At 42.8% G+C, this 26,926-nt stretch overlaps 3 protein-coding genes across 8 annotated transcripts in view; 1 reads left to right on the plus strand and 2 right to left on the minus strand.

The window, feature by feature from the left end:
• Positions 1–10,597, plus strand: part of arhgef9a (Cdc42 guanine nucleotide exchange factor (GEF) 9a) — a 45,327-nt gene extending 34,730 nt beyond the window's left edge. For 4 of the 5 annotated variants that reach the window (XM_053429472.1, XM_053429470.1, XM_053429474.1 and 1 more), the window contains 3 exons: positions 885–1,128; positions 2,033–2,101; positions 5,848–10,597. In XM_053429472.1, coding sequence (XP_053285447.1) covers positions 885–1,128; positions 2,033–2,101; positions 5,848–6,023 — 489 coding nt within the window. In that variant the 3' untranslated portion in view covers positions 6,024–10,597. Of the gene's footprint in view, positions 1–884; positions 1,129–2,032; positions 2,125–5,847 lie in introns of all 5 variants that reach the window. The other variant, XM_053429471.1, reaches the window with a different exon arrangement.
• A 682-nt stretch (positions 10,598–11,279) lies between these two features.
• On the minus strand, positions 11,280–21,436 carry asb12a (ankyrin repeat and SOCS box-containing 12a). Of its 2 annotated transcripts, XM_053429483.1 has the most exons (4): positions 21,415–21,436; positions 14,400–14,668; positions 12,146–12,674; positions 11,280–11,625 (listed from the first exon to the last, which is right to left on the minus strand). In XM_053429483.1, the coding sequence occupies exons 2-4, from the start codon at positions 14,658–14,660 to the stop codon at positions 11,480–11,482; spliced, it is 936 nt and encodes a 311-aa protein (XP_053285458.1). In that variant the 5' UTR covers positions 14,661–14,668; positions 21,415–21,436; the 3' UTR covers positions 11,280–11,479. The 2 variants fall into 2 exon arrangements, with proteins under 2 accessions (XP_053285458.1, XP_053285457.1); XM_053429482.1 differs by lacking the exon at positions 21,415–21,436 and having other exon boundaries at positions 14,400–14,684.
• zc4h2 (zinc finger, C4H2 domain containing) lies at positions 18,817–26,355 on the minus strand. The gene is made up of 5 exons (XM_053429484.1): positions 26,189–26,355; positions 25,329–25,500; positions 24,902–25,074; positions 20,114–20,276; positions 18,817–19,515 (listed from the first exon to the last, which is right to left on the minus strand). Exons 1-5 carry the CDS (start codon positions 26,239–26,241, stop codon positions 19,402–19,404), a joined length of 675 nt encoding a protein of 224 aa, XP_053285459.1. The 5' UTR covers positions 26,242–26,355; the 3' UTR covers positions 18,817–19,401.
• Positions 26,356–26,926: the final 571 nt, after the last annotated feature.

Raw genomic sequence — 26,926 nt, forward strand, 5'->3', positions numbered from 1 at the left:
ACACACGTGTGTCGACTGTTCTGGTCCACCAAATAAAGTTGGCTCCAAGACATAGTAAATTATAGATTCTAGCCTTTGTTCTACACTTCCTGCTTCAGCATCTTCGGTACAACATGTGTAATGGCAGCCCCCGGGGTGTGCGAGTAGCCCCGCTGCACATAGTCTTCCATCTTTTCCTCTCATCTCTTATCAGCACACGAATGCAGCTCCGTCTCTATATGCTTATTAAAAGATTCCTGTTTCCTTTTTCTTACTTTACCTTCCTTGACCTTTTTGCGTGACTGGATGTTATTTGGGCCTGAGGCAATGGACCCGATGAGGAAGACTGTTCAAAGAGCAACACACTTTTTCTGCAAAATATGAATGAGGGTTATTTTTGCACAAACAACAACTCTTATGCGACAGTAGGTGAATGTTTTGTGGGGTTGGAAATTGTGATTCACATTTGTCACTGGATTAATTTATTAATAATAGCATATAAATAGTTGATTAAAAATAATTATTGGTTGCTGCCCTCATGCTGGTGCAGCCGAAATACAAAGTAATTTAAATATTCATGGTTTTGTTTATTTTGTGAAGCTTCACTGGTTCTACTATAAAAAATGACACCAAGTCAGTCTCTCACAATGACTGAGCAGTTTTAACTCCACAAAAATAGGATTCATTGCAGGGTTGTTGTAATGTAGAGCATGTGTCTGTATAAAGTACTTACTGCTTGTAGTGAGCTGCAGCTTCACGGAGAAACAGTGAGTGTGGAAGGTTCGGGCAGCAGATGGAAAAGGTTGCATAAAACAAAGTCTCTAGATACCAAGGGCAGGACCTTGAAGATTGAGCGCACACAGACACACATTCCCATTTAACAATCTTCCCCTGTTCCTACCCAGGACTTGATACGCAGGGATATCCTGTACTATAAGGGCCGCATTGACATGGACCGCTACGAGGTGCGGGACGCCTTAGACGGGCGCGACGACGACTTCAACGTCAGCGTGAAGAACGCCTTCAAGTTGTGCAACAAAGACAGCGAGGAGATCCACATCTTCCTGGCCAAGAAGCCGGAGGAGAAGATCCGCTGGCTCAGGGCCTTCCACGAGGAGAGGAAGATGGTGCAGGAGGACGAGAAAATCGGTTAGTCACGCACCTCTCTGCACCTCCCTGTTTGGAAGGCAGGGAGATGTTTTTCCTTCACCACAGGCAGCTCATGTTGTGTTCCCTGCAGCACAGAACAAAGTGACCTTATTCATCGCTTTACATGAGCTTTACTATGTAATTTAAAGGGGACATATATGAAAATTCCACTTTTGTAGTGCTTCTACACGTTAATTTGGGTATCTGGCATGTCTACCGTCCCAAATACTCTGGAAAAAAACAACTCCCGCGATTTGTTGTGGTTCCTCTATGTCAGAAACGATACGATAGAGTGCTTCGAATGGGATTACGACCGAAATAAACGTCATAGTCACACCATGCCCATGTAGGGAGTCTCGCTACATGGCCTTGGACGAGCGAGCTAACGCTAGCCGGGCTCCACCGGCCCAGTTAGCTCGCGAGCTAACGCTAGCCGGTGGAGCACAGCTAGCGTTAGCTTGCTGCTGCTACCCATCAGACATTTAAGTGGCCGCATAAACAAGGGACCCCCGGGACACCTCTAAACATTGACTCAACAGTGTGGAAGGATGCTCAAGCTCCCACTGCTCCCACTGCTCCCACTGCGGGGCTACGCTGGGGAGCTGGGGCTCTCGCAGCCAGGCTCTGGCCCACCTGACTCTGGTTCAAAACTAAATGGTTGCAAGATTGTATCTTCGTCTCCAGTAGCCATATTTCTACAGAGGTAATGGATAGCTAAAAATCTGGGTGCTTGTATCTCGTGAAGGAGGGAGATACAAGCACCCAGATTAACTTTATTTTGAAAAGCTAAACCTAAAAAGTAAGATGTGTGTTATGATTATATCTTATTACATCTTGTTTTGTCACATGATCTACAGGCCCTGTGCGGAACATTCGCTCAACATTCAATGTTATTGTCGTTCAGGTTTCGAGATCTCTGAGTACCAGAAGCGGCAGGCGGCCATGACAGTGAGAAAGGTGACTAAACAGAAAGGTGAGGCAACAAGAAGATATCAGGTGATTTCCCTTTTTTTCTCCCTCGCTGGTCTGCTCTGTCTTCTCATCGCTGTTTACTCTTCCCTCAACCTGCTCTCTTTTTGTTTTTACCTGCTACACCTCTCCTCTAAACACTCGCGCACTCTGTTTATGAATGGATCGAGATCAAACTCGGAATGACAGAAGAGTCACGTGAATTCCTGCCGTCTCGCTTTTTGCATATTAATTTCAATATTGTGGCTTTGAGTTAAACGTGTGTCAGCCCATATATGAGGATGACAGGGTACAAGTTGTAGAGCAGCTGTTAAGCATCAATGAAAAGACAGAGGGGCTGTTTTGCATGAATGATTGAGTTTAAAGGGCGATACCAGTGTCGGTCACATGTGGGTCTTGTGTCACGCTTGTCTCATTGCTTTTTTTTTTTTCTTCTTTTGAGTTAGGATGGTTGTCTGTGCTCATCACTTCCTTTTCACAACCAGATTCTCATGGAACAAAAATAGACGCTCAATTGTCTAAGCTCATACTAGGTTGTTTATTCGAATACCTGTGTTTTCTTACAGCATCTAAATTGTACAACAAGGAGCCTTCACCTTGCATTGTGTAATCAACACAATGGAATGATATGACACCTTAAAATCAGGAGATAAAAACTATTTAAGTGAACTTATTCTCATTTAAGGCTCATTTATGCTGCCTTGACATATGTATATCCATTTCACCAATGTACCCGTCACTGTCCTCATACTTCCATGCTTCCTTTACGCAACCTGTATGGTTATTATGCAATGCAGCCTCTAGAGGGCAGTAAAGAGTGACGAGTTTCTGATAGTTACGAAAAAAGTTACTTGAGTTACTTAAGAAAGTCTCTGTCTCCGGGTGATGTAGCATTTCAAACCAACTTGCATCAAAGTAATTTTCGTAAAACGTTTAGCTATTTTTAAAATGTCTTCCTCGTGACGTTTGGTCATCACACGTCTACACCATCCCCCATGACGGCTCTGCTCCATTTCGTCTGTTTCGTGTGTTACTTAGCTTAGCCCTGGCTCTGTAATGGTAACGGAGGAACAGTGCAGACTAACTCTAGAGGAACAGAGCTGGCAGCTTTATTGCAGAACTGGGGCGAACTTACCCTGCCGTATCCCTCAGTGCTTCATTGCTTATGGTGGCCATAAAACAGGTTCGAAACCTGAACGGAGTTGACAGGCATTTTCTGTGCTGTGGCTAGGGTTGCAAAATTCCGGGAATATTCAAACTGGATCTGTGTCATTGTTAACATAGGTCTTTGCACAGTATTTGCAAATGTACACAACCTTTCCTTCTACATTGGCTGGGGTGAAATATCTCCACAAATGAGATATTGCAATATCACTATTTATATTTCTGCAATGCCAGAAATATAAATAGTTGGCAAAACAATTGGAATCGTCTATAAAAATATTTTTCAATTGATGGATAAATGAATAGAAAGAGGCTAGATGGACAGATGAACAATCTTCAATCAGCATGTTAATATATTTTCCCCAGTTATATCATCAAAACTTACCTGACTAGTCCTCCACACTACAGCAGGCCTCAATAGCCCTGCTGTAGTGTGCAGGATGCTGGCAATTATCTGTGCATGTGATGGAGAAATGCACAGTGCAGGGTTGAAATTCACCGGGCAGCATGTGCTGCATTCCATACATCTTTAAAATAGAGTTTTGAATGATGTTTTTTTTGCTCAGCGTTTAATTTGCGTATCATTTTTTTTTTCAAAATTCCCAAAATTCCCGAGCTGAATATTCCCATGGAAAGTTCCAGGAAAGATTCCGGAAATTTACCGGAAAGTGTCCGCCCCTTTGCAACCCTAGCTGTGGCTGAAGCTAATAACAACAGCTAACAACATGGTAATGTCTACGTCCCCTCCGTCACATATAATACCCACAAGGCCACCTTCCTGAGGGGTCAGGCTTGGCTCGACACAAAGATATACTAAAGAGTTATTGTAATTTATCTACGTACAAAGTATACGGTGGAACTTGTCATTTCTTTCGGGGCAGAGTGTAAAACAACAGTGCCACTAAAAAGTCAACATAAACAAAACGATTTATGTGCGATATGAAATACAATAAAACACAATATAAAAACAGAACAGAGCTATAAGGTGGGTCGCTGGAGCTTTGCTGTATGCACTCCTCACTTGAACACAGTATTCATGATAGACATTATAAATACATTTTAAGATTAAAAACTGTTCATGGTCTGAAGTGATAATTCTGAATATATATGTGGGGGGGGGTTGTCTATGTGGTGGATGGCAGCAGGGTACACAGTGTACAGACTGAGGGCTCCCTCTGTTTCCATATTCGTATCTAACATTGAGCATAAATGAGCCTTAACTGTAACACAACAAGTGTCTATGTCAACAGCCTTTATATCAGCAGTCACCAGATACCTCAGCAACAGAAAAACATGTCAAACAAGTTGTTCCAGATTCTAGTTCCTGACAAAGCATCACAGACCGAGGACCCTCACGTGCACGATGCTGGTACCGTCCTTTAAGATGTAGCCATTTTAGTGCCAGGCTAGATGTTTGTACATGTACCATTACTGATGTTCCTGCTATTCCCAGTTTCACAATGAGCATGCCCGTCCATTGGAGATGTGTTGATTAACCGATGTGACCACTGCTGGCATGTTCTCTCTGATGTCAGGATCCCTGTAGATGTCTGTCAGGAGTAAATAAATGTGTCTGTGTTTCTAAGTGCTGTATGTGTACATGGCTGGCACAAGGTGAAGTACTCTCTTGAATTTCAGATTCATTTATAGATTTCATCTTGAGAAAGAGGGCCATGTTGTATGGACATGGTTTGAGAATGATAAAGGTATATCCATTAGAGTTCTCCTTAGCGCTAGCACACAATAAGATGCCATGGCAACTGCTAAAGCAGCATTGGGAGGTGTCTTGATTTGACGTTGGCATAGGAGCACGCACTCACTTATCAAAAGTAAACAAGTTCCTCTAACACAAATAACATCAAACCCTTCTTAACCTGCTGAAACACGGTTTGGGCAAAATTACCCCACTGTTTCTTATCTTCTCATGTTTTCCTTTCCTAAGATGCCATGGCAACTTTTGAATATCTCGTCTCCAAATATCTAATGTTGAACTACACGAGCTACACTAGTTGTGATGCTTGTAGACTGTAGCTAAACGACATCGTAGACAGTAGTTAAATGCATATTAACAGCTTCCTGTTGGCTCTACTCTCGCCGCTCTTGTCTTCTCAAGTGTCGAAGGTGCTATTCAAACAAACTCAGAAACACAGACGAGCGGCGTCCCGTCGTCCAAACGCCCGAGTCCCTCATCGTATCCGATGCAATCTGTCTGATCCCTTGTTTGCCTGCTGCCGAGTTTGATTGAATAGCATCTTCAGTCTCCCTTGTGTCATCGCTAGAGCTGAATTCCACTTTTTGTCCCAATTCAGCCGCCATCATATGATCACAGTGTATCATATCTCAGGTTTAATATGTGGTAATGTAAACTCACCGAAGGCTCATTTTGTGCGTCCTAGTGCCTGTTTTCTGTGTGAAGCATGACTTGATGTTGTGTCGTTGTGTCTGTGTCCAGATGATCAATACTGACGATGTTTCCTCTTTGCCACCCACCTCCCTTCTTTGTCTCCTTTTTTGCTTTGTGGCCTGCACTGCCTCCTTCATTCCTCTCCCCCTCTCCTCGCTCTCTTTGCACCTGCCTCCCTACAGGTGTAAACAGGTGCACGCCCCCCTCATACCCGCCCCCGCAGGACCCCCTCAGTGCAGGGCAGTATGAGGTTACGGAGGACATGGCACAAGGAGAGGTTTTTGAATTCAGTCAATCCAAAAGAGGCCAGGCTCCCTTCTGGCAGAATTTTAGTAGATTAGCTCCATTTAGGAAATAGAGATACACAGACTCTTCTGAAGGACCAGCTATTTTTCTTAGAAGCACTAACACTGGATGATCATGTCCCATGATGAGGAAAAATACGAAACACACACACACACCCAAACGCAAGAGACTCCGAAGTTAAGGACCAATGTTAATATAGAGCGCGATCTGAAGCAGCAAGAGGACTGAAGACTTGGAATGAAAACATTGAGGAAAAAAATTTACTCAGTTCATCATATATGCTAGTAAGGTTCTTAGTTATCATGCTTCTCCCGTTGAGTCAACTGTCACGAACTCCTCCCCCCGGATTCTGCATTGTTCACGCCATCTGAATGTCCTGGAGTTATTGAGATTGTTATACTGTATGATTTCATTTTTTTAATCCATCATCCGGACAGAAACACAAGGCCAAGCCAGGTCACTCCTAATGGTATGATTGTTTCCAAAAAAGCTGAGATCTTGCTGTGCTGCTATGTGAGATTACCTGTTGCATTCTGCTGAATGTGAGACTGGACGATGATGGGCCTCGGCTCCTGGCTGTGGCGCACTACGGGACCTGTGAAGCTCGACTGTCAGCGCGTTAGAACCACCAGACCGCCAGCCCATCTCTGCCCCGCTGATGCCTGCGTCCGGATCTCCTCCTCACTCTCAACGCTCCACGCTCACCTCCTCTAGCCGGTCTGCATACACAGTCGTAGCCCTCTGACGTCAGCGCCGCCCTCCCCTCTTTGCAACCCTCTCTATCTCTCTACCCACCTGCTCGGCCTCCATGAGTCAGTGGCTCTCAGAGGAAGAGCCTCGCTTTCTTGGAAGCTCGCCATTGCCTGTGATAGGACGGGTCAGGGAACAAAAGTCAGAACATCAATAGAATATTTACATCCTTTCACCCAACCAATTCTGACAGGGTATTCATATCCAATCACGCCGAGGGGGCTGTGGGGTCGCACTTGCCCCTCTGATGAAACAGCTGGGCGCTGGAGATAGGCACGCTCCACCTGCCTCGTGTCAGAGCCCCCCCCGTCTCCCCCCCACTCTCCCCAGAGACCACCCCTGTAGCACTGTGCTGGCAGCTCACTGGGTGTTTGGAAAGAGCGTGGCCTACCTCCGGAAATCCACCGAGAACGAAAAGTGACGTTGATGCATTGGCCAAGGTCGTAAACGATCTCTCTTTTTCTTGTCAGCTGTTAAGAAAACAGACTTTTTCTTCTTCTTCAGTTGACTTTATTATTTTGTATTGCTCACACTGTAAAAAAGCACAGCACATATTCAGTCTGAGGAGTACTTTAGCAGGGGCAATGCCACAGCGTGACAGAGCAGACTAGCGTTCTGTCCAGCACAAGGGGAAACGGTCAGAGAAAAATGGCAGAAATTTTAAAATGAACAGAATGACAGTGTGAGTCGTGAGTCAGTGCTGCAAAAAAAAAAAGTGCACTGCAAGAAGCGTTAGCCGAAACCTTAGGGAGGCAGAAAGGTGAATTCAATCTGTAGCACGCAGTCGTCGTCTGACAGATTCACGAATCTCTGTAGACTGCAGCTTCAAATCTTGGCACTCTTCCTCCGCCGCCGCGTTCGTTGTTCCAGATCTGATCCGTGTTCTGGCGGTTAGCTGCGGCTCTCGCTAAGTGATTTACAAAGGACTGTGGCCCGAGATGAGATTGATCTGTTTAATCAACAAAAAGCTGCTGCGAGAGAGAGAGAGATAGAGAGAGAGAGAGAGAGAGAGAGATCCTGCCACAGAGTCCGTCAACGGGGGAGTTAGAAAGAGAAGATGGACTGAGGAGAAACTACCAACTCACACACAACATGAAGGTGTATTCTTTTCTACAGTTGGAATGTAAGTGAAACAAACGCCTGTCCATGATTTGTGATCATTCTCTGACCTCAGACACAGACTCACACTTTGTGTTGAATTATTATCACCTGACGGACAGTACATATACAGTTTGACAACTTGTGCGATGTGATATATCATTATATATCTTCACTATTCACTACAACGTGATATGAAAGAGTTAAATATCGTTCTATGTCATTTGTTTGCCTTCTTACAGGCCTTATAACCTATTGGAAAAAAAAAGACCTTCGAACTTGCTTTGTATGTTGTGTAATTTATGTTTTGTTTCAGTAAAGAAAGTTGAGAAACGGGTGAGTTGGCTGCTGGTGTCTGTAGAGATGGCTCCCAGTGAGATTGTTTTTTTTTAAACTTTCCTTTGGAAGATAACTCCCTCGTCTGGCACAGCAAAAAGATATGGTTCCCAGGCCATGATAACCTCAGGTCCAGTGCTACGCCCGCCTGCCCACCCCCATCGCCACGCTCCCCCAACCCCCCCCCACCCCCCCGACTCCACGCCACCGCCAGTACCAACATTCAGACACAAGCATGCAGGCACACACACACACAAACACACACGCAAACACATAATCATGCACATACTTGCTGGCCCGTTCTGCTGCGGAGAAGAGAGATGCTATCTAACAGTGCCTTCCAGCATTCCACTAGTGATTATCTATTCAGTTTCACAGGCAGATTTGAATTAGTCATGTATTTTCCCTTCAGTGTGGGACTTGCATCTCTCTATCTCTCTCTCTCTCTCTCTCTCTCTCTCTCTCTCTCTCTCTCTCTCGCTCTCTCTCTCACATACACACTGGGAATCCCTGAATCACTTAAGAGGTCAGGCCATTTCCATACGAGTAGATACTGTGCTGTCTGACTAAATCACTTAAAAACACCATATTATATATAATGTCACACTTACATTGCCGTAGTTTTATTGCACACTTTAAAAAATGACTTATTTCAGATGTTTAGATAAAACATAGTTTCATTTATCTATTTAACATGCTGAGAGATGATTTAATTTCAATATATATATATATATATAAGTAGGAAACGAGAAATTCATTAGTTCACATTTCAAAGTATATTATTAACGAGTGAGTTATAAATCCAAAAGAAGAGTCATCTATTTTACCTTTATCGGCTACACACTGTAAATACTGTAAAAAGGACAGATCATATATTTGGATATCGGTATTTTGCGTTGGAGACGAATGTTGTTCCAGTTCTAGCGTGCGGTAGACCTCAGTACCAGGTAAATGCATGCTTGTGGCATCCAATATTTTGCATGAGACTTAAGACAACTCTTAGCAGATTGTTTAGTTTCATTTGACTCCCACTGGGGTTCCTGTTTTCTTTTAATGCACCACAACGCAGAACCGTTCATTTGTGAAGCCATGCCATCTCACTGAAGGGAGTTCTTCTCTCTGTCCACCTGTCTCCTGCTCACATCGCGCCCAAGGTCGTAGCTTCTGTTTTTATTTATTGTTGAGGAGAGGGGACGTCCTCCCCTCGTCAAAGACTGAACTGTCGATAGGTGATGTGAAAGGCACTGATGATCTCTTAGCCCAGATATAATGGGTACTATATAAACTGTAACATTGTTTTAAACCTTTTAGTATTATTTTTTCTTTTCTTTGACTTCAACCTATGCTGTCATGGTCCAAACTGCTGGTTGTTTTCTTTTAGAATGCCATTAACTGCTGAGGCAAAAAAAAAAACGGGTATCATTTTTCTATGACAACAGTGAGCCAAATAGGCGTAAACACCGATCACGGGTGTTTGTGTATAGATTTGTAGTCGAGCAGAAGAGATGAATAAATGCTAGAACCTCTCGGGATGATCTAAAAATATACGTAATCCCGAAGTCACACACACATACACACACACACGCACACACACTACTGCACTGCAATTCATATCATGCTTTGTTTCAAATGGCAAATGATCCTTCGGAGTACAATGACTTGACACTGCAAATTGATTCTTCACTTGTATTTATTGAATGCAGTATTAAGCAGCACCATTTTGGCCACATTTAGAACGATATATATATACATGTCTATATATATATACATAATTATCAGTCTGACCTTGTACTGCGAGCTGAGAGGACAGCCTTCTGTGCAGATTTTTTATCTTTCTCTTTTCAGTCATAAAACCAAGACAGCCAACTTAGCAGACTGTCCATAGTTTGCTCTTTAATCCGGGGGTTGTGCATGAGCCAGTAGATCGCGTTCACTCACATTTAGCGTAGCGACATCCTCAATAGGAGCTCCTGGTGTACTGGGATATTGTTTCAGAATAGTCAGGGTACAGCAGCGTCTTCAATGAGCCACATTCTCAAAGTGTCGTTAAGTTACAACAAGGTGAACAGAAGACCGACATCCTACAATTTAAATCGATCCATTGTATATAGCCATGTAGTTTGAGGTCTGGATTTTTTTTCACAGTAGAATTTACTCACAGTATCTACATCCTTTGTCACCATATGCAAACTTTCTGTTTTCTTTCTTGCTGGCCTTTTTCAGTTTGATTATTTGTTGTAGAAATTAAAAAAACAAAAAAACTTAAAAATAATGCCTATTCAATCCAGAAACTGTGAATGGGAGAGTGGAGATGTCAACTGTATGTACATTATATGTTTTGATGTAATCAGAAGCACTGGGAATATGTTGTTCTTCGCTGTAAAAAATAAATCCATATCTGATATAGCTGTACTTTTGTTGAAAATAAAACCTCTACCAGAACTGCGTGTTTCACAGCGTCGAGAGGTGTGAGTGGGAGCATTGTGCTGGGTTTCCTGTTGTGTGACTTCACTTCCTGTTTGTGAGGCACCATTCCCCACGGCTGACACATTTACTCCTGGACATGTTACAAAAGAGGTATGTTAAGATTAAACGTAAATACATCACCGGACTGGGATTCACACGCCATGTGAGGAACATTTTCAACAAAGTTCCAGCTCCAAATTGTGGCCTGCAAGTAACTATGCTCTAATCAATAAGTAATGAGACGTATGCAAATACCCTCTCCCAGTTGGCCACTCTGAAGAGCTGGCTGATCGCTCGGCTTCCTCGTGTTTTGAAGTCCGCAGATGCAAGACAGTTTTTCAGAGGAAGATCTGAGACGTCCTGGTGTGAATGTGGCCAGTGTGTGTGTCTGTGTGTTTCCACAGTTGTGTCTGGATGTCTTACAAACTGATGTGAGACGATATCTGGTTGTGTAGAGATTCCATAAAAAAAGAGGTATAGTACAGTAACACATGATCAAGCCAATGGGAGGCCTCTTATTCGGACAGCAGCTACATACAGTGTTAGAGTGGTCTCTAGTGGTCAATTGTGGTGTTACACTTCCTAAGGACATGGCACAGACCTTTAGGACGTCTGCTAGTGGTTGTAAAAGATATTACAGAGTTATAAATATCTATACAGAAAGTCACAAACCATCAATAATAACAACAGGAATTCACAGTACAAAGACTTATACAGGAGCAGGGGAGGATATTCTATAGTGTGCACTCTGTGACTGGTTGTTATCTTGTCCTACTTATGGGAAACTAATGTCGAAGCCAAAAATCAATTATCAAGCAGCTATGAGGTAAACAGTTCACTGGCCATATCTCAGAGGCATCATATGAGTTCAGTGGTCTCATGCTTCAGATAGTTTCTCAGGATCAGGGGAATGTCCAAACTGTCAACGGCAGGCCCCTTGTCAGAAAAGGACATGTGTCTCCGGATCGTCTGCCGAGTCTGAGACATCAGAGTTTTGGGACAAGCTTGAAGTAGAAACAAAAGAAAACCAACAGAGGTGGGTCAACATTGGAGAATTATGAGACATCTCACAGCCCAGATAGCATATGGATAAGGGCCACTACAAGCTATGATGCGGCACCTCCGTCCTCTTTGGGGCCCGAAGAAAATGGATGTGAGCCTAAAGTGGCCCACTTGTAAAAAAGCAAATGTAGCCCAAATATGGGCTTCTTTCAGCAAACGTGGTGCTCTATGCAAGGTGAGATCTGCATGTGAACCTTAAAGTGACCCATTTGGTTAATGGTGACTATGGCCCAGATAGCACAAAACTAATTTGGGCCACTTTTGGCCCCTTTGGCTGACATATGGTATTGCTACGGCTTACCCAGATCTGACAAACACGAGAACACCGTCCAAGTGCCATCATTAAACGGGGCGTGTTGGTGCCAGATGGAAGTGTTGGGTGTGGGACAAATCTGGGACAAAACTTTTTTTGCTATGTGGGAGAATAGTTCGAAGGGAATCCACTTTAAATCCGGGTCTCACCTCTCTCCTTGAGCAACAGATCCAGGGCTTCATTCTGCTTCGTCGTCTTGTCAATGATCAGCGTGGGTAGATACACGTCTGCCCCAAAGTCTATGAGAAGCTGGATGTACTCCACCCCACAGCCATAACGCAGACACACCTCCAGCACTGTCTTCGGCTGCTTTATCCTGGCCAGCATCTTCTCGTCTGTGCAGTTGTAGTTGGGGTTGGCCCCGTGCAGCAGGAGCAACTTAAAGCCGTCCAGGTGTCCATACACAGCTGAGATGTACAGGGGCCCTCTGCACGCCGTGCTGCTGGAGGCCCACTCGGGCACTTTGGATCTGACGTCCAACTCGGCTCCAAAGCGCAGCAGCTCCCTGAGCACGTCCACGTCCCCCTCGCGGGCGGCGGTCAGCACCGGGGAGCAGTTGTTGTACTGGCTGCCGTTGGGGTCGGCCCCGGCCTTCAGCAGGGCCACTACGCAGTCGAGATGTTTCCCACTGACAGCTGTGAACAGAGGTGTCTGGGCCTTCACATCCAGGCTGTCGATCTGGATTCAAACACAAGAGAACACCAACATGGTTTGGCACTGGGAGACACAATCCCAGCAAACAGGGGTTTCATGATCTAACAACTACAAGTGAGATAGGAAGGTTGGTCTATTCAGGTGCCACTTAGGGCTGGGCACTGAAAACTTCGGCCGAAGGAACAGGGAAAAAATGCTGATAACGAGTGAGTTAAAAGCAGTGGTGGAATGTGACGAAGTATTTTTACTTCGTTGCTGTACTTAAGTACATTTTACGTATCTGTACTTTACTTAAGTGAAAATAATAGAACATACTTTTTACTTTTACTCCGTTACATTTTGCAGCTATTATCTATACTTTTACTCCACTACATTTCTCATTCTAAGATCTGCCTTGTTCTGACCAGTTTTACAGTGATTTTCATGTTCCATGTTTCCATTTTTTACACGTTTACAATTAAATAAAAGATTTAAAGATATAACATGTTGTCTTTATTGGTTTGGCTTAATGGTATTAACTTAGCAGATAATCCCTGGTAGATAACTTGTCATCCGCAGAATTGTAAGATAGAGGGTGAACAGTATTACAGAGGGTAAGCACAATAAGTACACCAACCTTTCCAATAAACAAATGTTGTTGCTTATAATTATTACTAGTATTGACATCTGTAGAGGCATGAGTATTACCAGTAGCTATATCTGCATTCTTTATTAAAATGGCAAAGCCTAGACATTGAGAGACAACCCATCACGTGAGTACTTTTACTTTTAATACTTAAAGTAAATTTAAAAGTAAGTACTTTTTACTTTTACTTAAGTAGGATTGTTGATGTAGTACTTTTACTTTTACTTAAGTACATATTTTCCTGGGTACTTGTACTTTTACTTAAGTACTAAACTTCAGTACTTCCTCCACCACTGGTTAAAAGGAACAAAAAACTAAACTAAAAGATGCTATAAGGCTGAACTACAGAGTTGGGTAATAATGTTGTTTGGGTTTGTCCCTACTAGTCGGTTATACTATTTATATTACAGTTGGTCATTTGATCGAAAGTTCAAATACAGATATAAGATAAGATGACTTAAACTATATTGGTCCGGGAAATTCAATGGTTACAGCAACGGATGAGGTACGCAAGAGAGCATCTGAAAGTATATGAGTATATAGTAAAAAAAAATTGATATCTTAGAAAACAAAATAGAAAATAAAAGCTAATATGGTATAAAAAAACAGAGATAAGGTAATAATATTGTTATATATACACATTTGACTACAAACTAAAATATTATTTGTAGAAAAAGTACTTGAGTGAAGTGCAGTGGTACAGGATGATTGCAGGAGGATGTAAACTATGTTTGTGTATTCAGCATGACATATTGAAATAGACTTATACATATGAATATATATATAGAGAGTGTTATGAGTTTATAGGTAGGTATGTTGTACAATGTGGATATATATAGTATAGAGTATAAGAATTCATAATAGCAGTTTTAGTGAATAAGTGGTATCATCCTAACCCTAACCCATAATAAGGGGTGCAGGAACAATGTGGGAAATGTTCATGTTTTTTAAATGAAATGTGTGAGGTTTGACAGCAGAATACAAATTTGATTATTAAATAGGATACTCACACTGCATTACACCCACCAGTGTCTCTAACCTGCCACCATCCACACCCACTCTCAAAAAATACACCTCATCTCCCTTCATCTGAAAACAAAATGCTTTCCTCATCTACCTCTCACCTCTGCACCGTGCTCCAACAGTAACTCCAGGCACCTCAGGTGTCCCAGAGCAGCAGCAGTGCGCAAGGGGGTGACCGGGACCCCCCACCCACTGCGAGCATTGATGGACCTCCTGTAACTCTCCTGAGAGAGGAGCTCGGAGAGCAGGGTCACGTTGTCGCTGCTCACGGCGTTGTTCAGGGCCTGACTCTGCTCGTTGTCCTCATCCTCCTCCTTGGGCTGCAGCAGGCTGAAGATCTTTGAAATGTCCATCAGACTCATGTTGACAGCTTGGCCCAGAACCATAATGTTAACCCCAGGCGAGAGCGAGTCAGAGGCCTTCCATCTGCAGTGACACAGAGAAGAGTTGATGCAGCCCAACACAAACAAGCTGGAATACTCTGTCATCTTGAGTTAATATTGATCGGCTTGGCTTTTACTTTAATATGAGTTCCAGGCATGACAACCAATGACAGCCTCCTTCAATGACCAGACAGTATCTCAAGCCAAAGCAGCTTGTTAACATGACACAGTATATACGGCCAATCACAGAAAACAGCCTTAAAAGCCAGAGCAGAATGAATTAACTACATATGAGAGAATTCTCCACACAAACTAAATAACATCCCTCTAAATGTCCACAGATATTGTTCAACAGAAACACGGCAATAAGGTTTGTGCCAACAGCCGCAAACTGGTAACAAGACACTTACCTCACCTCACTGCCAAATAATGTGAGTTAAGATGAGTTAAAAGTTAAACTTTTCAAAAGTCCATTATACGTCACGTGAGAGGAAAAAAAAATAGAAGGGAGAAAGCTCCTCCAAAGAGTTTGTGACGCTTGCACAGGAGCTGGGAGTTGTGAAAAGTGCAGTATCGTGTGTATGCATGTGTGTGTGTGCGTGTGTGTGTGTGTTTGTGTATTCGTGAACAGGGGGGAGAGGTCCTTCCTGGGGGTGTTGGGGCTAATTTTAGGCCACAGATGGGCCTGGCTAAACTTCCATTCTTGGAGAGTGAAGGCTCAGGTTTATAATTAGAAAGGTGATAGAAGTTTGACACGCCGCCTGTGTGACTTTGTCCTTCCCACTGTCCTGAGTAAAAACAAGCCGAAAAAAAGAGATGGAGACGTCCATGTTTCTAGTGTCGTTATTTACGGGGTGAGAAGAATTCATCATCAGAAGTTTCAAGTCAAACCAGCAGGTATTAGAGACAGAGCTGCGTTTTCTGTTTGGACGACTACGTCATTTAGTCTACAGTATTTGTGTCCTGTTATCACCCCAATTCCCTGATTCACACCAATGCTGCCATTTTTGTAAGTGTCAGCTGCGTGACTGTCAGAAACTTTGGAGGTGCAGCCAGCCAGCTGTTCCTCAGCCCCCCCCCACCCCCCCAGCCCCAATGTCTTCATACTGCACTGTGTGTGTGAGGGGTAGGCTGAGACACACCACATTCTTTCAGCAGATGGCACAGGAGGCCAGATTCTTGGCATTGTACAAATACACCGAGATGCTTTAATCATGAGCACAGAGACATGGAACAATTAGATGTAGACAAGCAGGGCAGTTTTCATGAGAACAGCACACGTGACAAAACAAGAACAATTAGCAATTGCAGTGCAGTAATTACATCTCTTTTATAGAACACATTTGTCAGAGTAAACACTACAGCAACCACAGGAAATTCAGTCTCCACTGATTTAATCATTAACACCAATAATCGCCCAACTGTGACGTATTCAAATGTTTCTTTGGGGGAAAAAAGCCAACTAAAATTAATTATGAATTTTACTTGAGGCTCTTTACATATAAATTTCAATAATAATTAACATATACCCAGCTGATGATGAGTCTGGTATTACCTACGCTCAGGAAGTAAACTGTCATTGCTGTTTTTCGTTTCATGAATACTCAAAAACTAGAGAAGAAACCTTATACTTCTGGAGCAGATTTAATTAAGGGGTCAGTTCTGGAATATTCAATTTTTTTTTCATATTATGAGATATCTGATTTAATTTATTTTAGAATTTTTCAGGAAAATAATTCAGAGATCTACTGAGAGGACTGATATCTATGTTTTTTAGCAATTTGGTGCAGCCTGATCGACTCTTTGACCTTGAATAGAAGAGGAATGGAATTGAATTTATTATCATTGTACAAAGGCAAGCAGAACAATATTAAATGTTTTACTTGGAGTGCCAGGCTTTTATTATTGTTAACGTGATTATTTTGTATTTCCTTCTGTAATTGTAACCCTTTGTTTTGTTATTGTGGAACACTACCTTTCGTGGAAAAGTGCTCTATAAATAATTATTACTTTGTCGTTGTTAAAAAAATTGTTATTTCTGAAAAAATGTGCAAATCTATAAAAAAATAAGATTAATTGGCGACAAAAAGCACAAACTCGTAAATATACCACCAATATATATGGGACCAATATATAATTTAAAGTAGTAGAGTGGACCTATTCATCAGTGGTATGTGTTGAGGGGCCATTCAAGTCTAACATTCACTATTATTTCAAAAAGGTTGCGAAACAAAACAGTTATATTACAGTGACGAAAAATATAAACATATACATATAACTTCTTAAATAAAACAGTTTATATATATATGGACATATAAATGTACGGTGCCCCTGAACACCCGAAAGATTATGTTTTTTTAATTTGTGCACATAAGTTATTATCTTGTAGGAGCAAGTTACTATCGTGTACATATCTAGTGGGAAAAAAGGTATTTATCTTGTGCGCACACAGAGTTAATATCTGCGTAGTAAAGACATGACGCTTTGAAGACAACACTAAGTTGTGTTTATAGCTTTTGAGAGTTTATTAATTTCTTAAGTAGTAATGTTGAAACAGCCCTCCAATTGGGCTGAGCCTGTTTTCCTTCACTATGCAAAACTTGATTTTAGATAATAGATAATAACTTAAAGCATAATCGACAACAAATTAATCTTTTGGTCCTTCAGAATAAATTAATAATCATTTTATTTTTAAACTGAACGTGCCCAAGCTATTCCCCTTCACGCGTATCTCTCAGCCACTAGGGGGCGGTAGTGATGCGCTGATGCCGCGGTAAGCAGCTGTTAATACAGTAAAAGAAGACTGGGTGTAAACAGCCTGAAGAAAAGACAACGCGCTGTTTGACTCTTATTTAAAACAGCGCTGAGTAAACGTTCCCAGTAGTTATGGTGCATTGTTGCCCTGGTTTCACAGTTTAACTGGTGAGAGACAACTCAAACACGTCCAGGGGTTGTGGTTCTACAAAATGGAGGAGGAGGAGGAAGCCCTGACGAGTTACTGCAGGGAAATGATTCGTCGTGTCCGACTCAAACAGCAACAGCAGCTCTGCTGTCCTGGAGGGGAGGAGGAGGAGGAGGAGAACAGGAGAGACGGACGTGCAGGAGGCCGCAGAAGGAGAGGCGGTGGAAGCCAGGTTGTCTTGGCCGGGGGAGAGATGGCAGATTACACAGAAAGTAACCTCCCCCTGTCGGACGGCACTAAACGACACAGACAACAACACTCCCTCGGTCTCGTGTGTCAAGGTCCCGAAGTTCGGTCCGTCCCCCTTCAACTCATCTCAATGCTGAGGCTCCAAACCCTCGAGGCGGATGAGAGGCGGGTCAGGAGGCGATCTACGTATGACTAACTCGATCCATTCTAACTGTGGAGCCCCTTTTCTCATCCCTGCTCTCTGTGATTTGTGGCAGGCTGCGGAGTTGGAGCTCCATGATCCCGCTGTCTGCAGCGCCTGTGAGCAGGAACAGGCTTCTCTGGCCTTGACCACTTTTATCTGGAGGAAGAAGACACAACTGCGCATGCAAACCCTGAAGGGCAGACTAAACACACGTTCGAGCTCCAGAGTAAGTGACTTTAAATCACGTTGGACCATCACGGTGTCCAGTATCCGCTGCCAGCTGGGCCGAGCAGATGATTTACACATCTCCCTTCTCGTTTGTAGGATCGTGCCGGTTGGATGAGTTTGTGCAAAAAATCTCCCAAAGTCATCAGATGCCCCTCACTGGATTTGGGAGGGACTACTTGGTGAAGATATGCGGGTCACAGCAACCTGGGGTTACCGTGGCAACCAGCGAGGAACGTGGAGTTGCCCTGGCAACTGATGAAATGAGGGGTCACTCTGACAAAAGCGCTACAGGAACTCATTTAGCAAGACCTCGCTGTCCTTTTCCAGACAGATAGCTGCAGACATGATGGGCACCGTATTAATATAATAAAAGTGACACCGTAGTGGTGGAGTCAGAAGTATTCCTTCCCCTTTCCTTTACACACACACACACACACACCCACCCTCAACCCAATCAACATTGATCCACATATTGATGCTGGCATTCTCAGTCGCCCTCCTCAACCACAACTGTCAATGTTCCCATCACTAGAGGAAGTATGTAGACTTTCAAAAAACAACACGGCAACAAGTTTAGTACAAAACACCCATTTATTTTCTCAACACTGTATTAAAGTTAAACACACAACACTATTCAGAGCAAAAGCCTGGACTTTTTGTTCACGTCCAGTTTCTGGTCACTTAAACACTGTAAACATTTAAAAACAACTCTGTGTTTTACTTTAACTTAGCAATTAAACCTATTAGACTCTATATTGGCACAAATAGTTCACAACAGACAGTTATGGAAGCCGCATGCATTAAAAATGAAGGAGGTACATTACAATATCTATAGCGACGAACAACAGTAACATGGTTGAAGATATTTGGACACTCAAGTGGATTTTTGCTTTATTGCAGGTACAATGTTTGGGGCTAGTATAGCTACGCTGGAAGTCACACAGCTACATATAAACACATCAAAAGCACTAATAAAAACAACATCAGATCCTCGATCAATCGTCGACTGGTCATCAACAAATTACTAAGAACAAGTTACTGTTAGACTGAATGAGGAAATTGCCCTAAAGCACACATCTCTTGCTTCAGCCGTGTATTGTAATGATCCTGGCTGATCAGTGTGTCGGACCAGTTCCATTTTAAACCCTATTGAAGCTCTACTCATCTGGCTTCCTCTTGGGCTTCTTTGGGTTGCGGGAGCGGCTCTTGGCTTTGCACAGCGGGCAGATGGGAGCATTACGATGGATCTGCTGGTGGCAGGACAGGCAGGCCTGGAAAGAGGGGAGGACATTTCAGTTACTCCACATTGTGTCACTTATTTGTGGTCTTGTTGAGATGAGAGAGAGCACCTTAGTCAGGTGGCATCTGTCATTGTGTAGTTGTTATTATTCATTGAAATTTAGGGTGCGTTTGTTTCTTACAACTTTCTCCATGCATGGCACAGTAAGGCGCTTGTTAAATCTTGGAAGGGGTTTTACTAAGCAGCTGCTTTCAGGCATACACCGATCTCTGGGTAATCTGAAACTATCATTCTCCGGGCTGTCTCCTGCAAGCCCCCAAGTTTAAACTAGTTTACTATTGTCTGAATGACCCCATGTGAATAGTCGGAGGATTAGCCGTGGACATAAAACTGGAGGGAAAAAATGGCTTATTTACACATTATGCCCTGCCTCTGCATACTACACAGCCCCTGGTCTGAAAGCTCTGAACATTTTTCTGGTGTAGACGTGTCTGACTGGAAAGTCTCCTGCTGATTCTTACACTATAAATTAACCCAGAAATTATTGCTCTTTCAGCGAGTCAAACCTTCCACTTACTAGTCAAACCTGAACAACTACTGCAGCCATTTTTTGTCAACAGGAGTAATACCTTCATAGGTGGAGGCTGCTGTCTGAAGGTGGCTGTCTGACGGGCGTCTTGCTTCCTGGACACCTGGAGCTGTTGTGCCGCCGCTGCAGCAGCAGCAAGGGATTCTGGGATGGCAGGCTCGTGCGGCTCCTTCTGCCACTCCGCTTTCTGCTTCTCAAAGTAGCTGTTGTAAGCCAAGACAGAAGGAAACCTGGTTAGATGTGATTCTCACTAAGAGCTAATGATCTCATTGTAGCTGATATTGTCCCGTCTGTGTTGAGCAACTGTGAGCGAACGTGGTGCGCGTGTTTGTGTGTGTGTGGGTGTTGGTGGGGGGGGGGCTGGGAATGAAATGTGGCCTTGGACTTAATGCCTGGCTGGCTCGTTTTCAAGAACTAAAAAAAAAGTGATATCCTATTTCATTATGCACTCTGGTTTCTCTCAGAATAGGCTGGTGATAGAGCAGAACTTTGAGCTTTAAAGAACAAATCTCCTGCTTTGTATTTCCTGTGACCACAACCCAACAAAGCATCGCACATGAAAGCCTGGTTCCAAGCACCACATTAACACCTGACTTTACAATAATTCAGTTTATTTGATATGGGTTCTATTGTCCTTCTCGTTATGAGGAAGGATTTCATTTTAGATTTTTTTTGCCATTACTGAGGTGTAGATTGCTCCATTTTGTGCTGATATATCACTTTCACTGAGCAGCTTGAAATGTACCCAACACTCTACAGGCCTGTGAGGTGTGACTTAATTTTCTCCAAAGTTGTTCCATCACACCTTGTAATACAACTGCAGTTGGCACTATTACTATTAGATAAAATGAGCCTGGAACAATTTGTCTGGCAGCACGATGTGACTGATAGTTTTAGCATCTCCCCAGGCGCCAACGTAAATCTATCTCGGCGATGAGCTCCGTTTACCGAGAAAGAAACCGACCATTGAAGATCAACGGTGATAAGCCACGACGTTCTGACGCACTCATAAATGCAGGGAACATCGAGGTGCACACCGCAGAGAAGGGGAACACAAGACGACAACCACCTGGCCAGAAATGAACTCATCATCCAGGCTCCACTAAGCACAAAGCCAAATTGAGAAGCCTGCCTGCCAACAATGTCGTCGGCATTCAGAGCAGCATTGGCCCAGCTCAATTTTTTTTTTATGGTTCAAATTAAATCCAGGTGAGAGGAAAATGTCAAATATTGACAGACGAATCAATTAAGTTAGGGAGCAGGGGAATAAAATAATGATAAATAAATTTTATTTGAACTATATCAGTCCTGACAACGATATAAAAAAGTAATCCTTTGAGCTATTAGAGAAAGAGCTTTTTGAATCCAGTCTCTAAAGAAGTTAAGTATCACTACTGCTCTGTCAAGCAGGACATTTCACTCTGTTTTTAATAGCTTCTAATAACTCATCAAAAGCAGCAAAAATGAACAATTGAACACAGAGATACCTAAAATGACAAAACAATTGAGTAGACAGGCTTTATGACCTGTACTGCAGCCAGCCACCAGGGGGGATCGAGGCAATACCGCTTCCCTTTTGGGGAGCTCTATCTTTTGATACATTCTATTATATCTAGTCCTACAGACACTGCAGTATTGATGTTCAAGTCAAAGTTTTCAGATATTTGCTGCTTCTGTTAACAACTAAACATTAAAAATGTAATTTGAGGAATAGCATCAATGTCCCGCTTGCTTCAGATAGTGCTGTGGCCATAGACATCTGCCCAACATCCTGAAAGGATCAATGATTTAAAAAACATCACACAAACCATTCAGATTGTTCAAAGATGCCCATGCAGTTAGCTCATAATATAAAATGAGGAGCCTTACGTCCAAACTGCATTAAATTTAAATTCTCCCTCACCCCTTTGGCTTTGCTGCATTTCTCCGTGACTTGAGATAAAGATACACTGTGTCATCTGCAGTCACCAGCCTTACAAACAACTAACTGGTGAGAGAGAGCAGGGAACCACCCTCGCCCTCGACATCTGAGCAGTCTGATCTGAACATGTGATCAGAGATTTGTCCGTTGGGCCGTCGTCCCAGATTCTCATGAGCTACAACAACCCTAACACCTCCTCAGCTTCCCCCAAAGCCTCTGGTTACGCTTCTACACCATCCAATAGAATACCCCACTGCTGGGATATGTACCATCCATCGGAAATTCAGAAAAACGTTTAATTGTTGTTATAAATCAGGATTTGATAACTCAGTTACTATTGCACAATGTTGCACTGATTTGTTCAAACTGTTGTTTCATTGTCAAGGCAGGACTCTGCTGAATGCTTTGCCCCCAAATGTTTGAAACAAGCCAAAGTTTAACTCCTGCCTCCAGCTATCACTGATGGTTATGTTAATATCCCCAGTCATGTTGTTTCAGATGGTTATGCTACAATCTGTTTGCACTAGTAGAAGCTGCAAATTGATCAGTGCACTTTAGTGTCTCTGTTATCCTTTTGAGGTTATATTGCGGTATATTCTTTGGAGGATGTTTTTTAACTCTAACTGCATTTCAATCTATTTTCAGTATAACAGAACACCATAATCATACCATTCGCAGTTGCATCTCCATCTTGATCAATTTAACTTCCTGTTATAACAAGTTGGACTTAATTAAATGATGGTGCCATTGTTTGAGTGGAATTTTCTCAACCTTAGAAAGTCCCTCTGAGAAAATACAAGTTCAAAATGAACAGGAGATAATTTCATATAAATAAAGAAATCCCTGCTTTAATCACACACAAAAAAGAACCAAAATTTGGTCTAAACATTAGAGAGATTTACTTAACTCCTTGAACAAGAAAAAGACTATTAATAGGCATAATACAACATTTATATTTAATTCTACTCCCTATTGTGTCTGAATCTATCTTCCTCCAAGCTCTGACATCCAAACATGTCTTTTTAATTATTTAATTTATTAGGGAACAGGCAAGACAGATGGGAAATGTGGGGAAAAAGTAAGGGAATGACGTGCAGCAAGTATCCCAGCCGACCAGGCGTCTCTGTTGTGGACTCGCAGTGAGGATGTGGTATTCGTCCTAACCACTCTGCTATTGGGTCACTCCAACCACCAAATATTTCTAACTTTCTCACATAAAATGAAAGACATCTGATTTCCTGCTCCACTTTCTTGGCTGATACTCCCCGTCCTCATTGAAATACAGCAAGTTACAGTCGGAGGATTATCTCTGTTGGGTGATGTTTCTTCTCTTCAATATGAGCCTGCTTTCCAGCTCAGTCAACATGACATCAACCAAATTCCTCTTTCTAAATTATGCAACAGCCAGAATAGTCTCTGTCCTCTGGTTGGTCAGGGTTGCTCATGTGCAACCCTTGCTAAATAAGTGATCAGCAGGGTTTCACACAGACCTGTTTTACTTCTACCTTCAAACGCTCAAAGCTGTGAATAATAATAACACATCAATAACAAATAGCCAGTTTTGAATCTGTTGTTTCTGAAACACTGTGACAGACGCTGTTGTAAACGATATCTCACCGTGTGGCGCTGCAGCCTGATGCTGATTGAGCGGCTCAGTTGACGTTGAGCAATTTCTTACAGACGACCAAATTATTATTAATAGATTGATGCAATGGGTCCACATAGAAAAAGGGCTATACTGAGGCGGTTATCTTTCAATGGATGGAATTTCCAACAATCTGTAAATGGGTTCATTGTCAGTAACTAAGAAGTTACTAATCACACATGGTGTGCCACAAAGCTCCTTTCTGGGACCCCTTTTCTATGCAGTTTCCAGAAATAGTATTTATTACAATATTTATAAACCGGAAATATTGTAGTGAGTAATGGCAATCTTCACCATACAAATCATTGATAAAACGAGATTTCTAATCCATGGATTTCAGCTGCAAATGTGTCATCCTCTCATAAACTATCAACAACTTTGGCTGCTCACCAAAATGTTTGTTCAGTTGGATGTCTGGAGGAATCACAATGTCCTAGTGACCCAATTGAGATCTGACTGAGTAACTGGAGCATGTTGATTCCTTCTTCGTTTTCCTCACACATAATCATTTACTCTGACAGTTCATCTGTGACATCTTAAACTTTTGCCCTTTTGACACATCTTCTCCTGCTTAAGGAGCCCTTAATTTATAGGCCAGTGGACCTGTTGGTCTCTGTGGAATGGGAGTTTGATGCTAAGAACCCATTTTCACCACTGAATTTACTTCCACTGTGACAGCAGAACATGATCCACCAGCCTTCAGAAAGAACTGCAATAAACAGGCACTAGCCTTGTAACATAATGAAGCTAAAAAATAACCCACAATGTAACACTCTCTCAATCACTTAGGTCACAGTGGTACCCTCTCCATTTAAAAAGAATATCCTTTGTGATGATTGGTTAGCACGAAATATTAGACAACAGGTCATTTTTAAGACCCAAGTTTCAGTAAAAATGACTGTCTCAGTGAAGGGCTGTAAGGTATCCCCTGTCTCCAGAGCAGCAGAGAATGCAGCTCAGAAAACCCTGTTTTCTTTACTTGTATTTGTGCGTGATGTGGTTTTTCTTGTTCATGTGAAAAAACATGTCGGCAATAAAGCTAAACTGAAAACTGTTAGGTGAATCTTATACATGGTGAAAAATATATCTTTCATTTGTCATCAACAAATGGCTGTGACAACATCTATGTTAACATTTTATAACACCTAAACACATAATACATGTTTGTAAATGCACCATGAACTGCATCAAGCCAAAAAGAGCTCAAGTGTGCCTCGTGTGGGTTTTGTGAATATGTGCGTTTTGTACGTGTGTCTACTTACTCCAGGGAGAGCTTCTCCTCTTCTTCGTTGAGGTTAGGGAGTCTGTGTAGGCCTAAGGTCATCCTAAGGGCATCGACATGCTCCTTCAGAGGTTTGTACTCATCATGCAGGCGGCGAGTTGTTTCTAGCAGTTTATTCAGGTCATTCTCTGACTGCTTGATGGTGCTCTCCATCTGAAAGGACGGGAAAAGGTACTTCAGAAACACACAGCATCATATACTCAAGATAAGCTATTTGTTGTGGCCTACACAGTGGTAGTGGTAATAATATACAGTTGAATTTGCATCCACAATATATTTAGTTAAGTGACGCTGCTCATATAGAACTATTGTCAGTGTTGCTGATGAGATTTACTTGTTTTTAAACTCGACTGAGATTTCAGTCTCACTTCCTCTACGGATGCTGCTTTCCTCTGTATGTCACCCACCACATTGATATCTGCATGGATGAGCCGCAGCTCCTCCACATGGGCCATTTTCTCCTGCAGAAGCAGGTCCATCTCCTGCTTGTACTCTTTGAGGTGCTTCTCCTCGGACTCCAGAGCCTCAAACTCGACCTTCAGACGGGACTTGATCTTCTGCATCTGGACGGTCTTGTTCCTGCAGCCGGGAGTCACAGACAAACAACAGCAGCCGTCCGGTTATCTCCCACACAGTTATGAATATTGATCAGACTGAAAACAGAGAGCGAAATCTAAACCACCACACATCATTCTCCATCTGTTGTGCACCACTTTGGATTTATTTTTTGTGCAAAATGTGTATAGCCACAACAGATGTTCTGCATTAATCCATGAAGTGCAAAGCCCAATTACACAAACAGTGACTTAATACATTCTGTTACCCAGTTATTATACTATCGTTGCAGAGAAGACATCAGGGTAAACAAACACCCGTCTGCCTCCGCTGCTAAGTGAGTTAATGACAGACCGCTGAGCTCGCTAGCTAACATGCTAGCTCAGCCACAGCAACGATTAGCGGCGCACATCTGGCGTCTTTTTGTTGATACACATCTGGATTGTGGATGAATGATCCGAACACGCACCTTAGCTGAGATACATCTATTATTTCATCTGTGGCAAATTCTTGGCCACCTCAGCGACGACATGCGAACACAACACAAGAGGAGCAGGAGCCTATAAAAGCAGCAATGTTAGCTCCTGTTCGCTAGCACCGTAACAAAGCGAAGCCCAGGGGCTCGTTTCTTGGCCCGGCTAACGTTCGCCGAGATAATGGACCCGGGACGTGTCTAACACCTGGAGAGCATTCATTTCATCCCGAGTCTTACCGTATGTCCAAGATGTTCTCTAACTTGCACATGATTTCCTGTTCGTCCGCCATGGTGTAGCGGTCCCTGGTCGATCAGCTGGCCACGGTGCTCCCCTTGTTCATTAAAAACACAATGGGCCGGGTGAGCGCGCACACAAGCACGCGCCCGCAATGTGAAACCGATGTGTGACACCGTGGCTACGTGTGATGATGACACGCACGCACGCACGCACACACACACACACACACACATAAAAACACAGTATCTATTGTCTCCATGGGTTAACCCTAACCCTAACTCTAAACCTAACCCTTAACCTAAACCTACACCTTACCTTAATGTAAAACTGTCCTTAACCTTACCCTAAACCTTAACTTGGACGTAAAATTAATCATAAGCTAATGTTAACATAACCCAAAACTATCAGGACCCGGGGCAGGTGGTGAAACAAATAAGTGAAGTTACAGTGAGAGGCCTATCACAAGGATGAAATACTCTAAGAATATAACGCAACTGAAAGTAGAAGTAGAATAGTCCTTGTCGGTGCTCAGTGGCTCGAAGTATTTTCCTTTGGTCTATATTAGTGCTGCATTCCATAAGCGTATGTTACACACATACATACACATTTTCATTTCTGTATTTGGCCCGTTCCTTCTTGAGATCACAAGAGAACTCTGATTTACAAGCACATGCATCATTCAGTATTACATCTACAAAGGGACAAAGAATTTTTGTCTCTCGTGTTACAGCATGAAT

Source organism: Pleuronectes platessa, chromosome 8 (genome assembly GCF_947347685.1).
Source record: "Pleuronectes platessa chromosome 8, fPlePla1.1, whole genome shotgun sequence".
NCBI lineage: Eukaryota > Metazoa > Chordata > Actinopteri > Pleuronectiformes > Pleuronectidae > Pleuronectes > Pleuronectes platessa.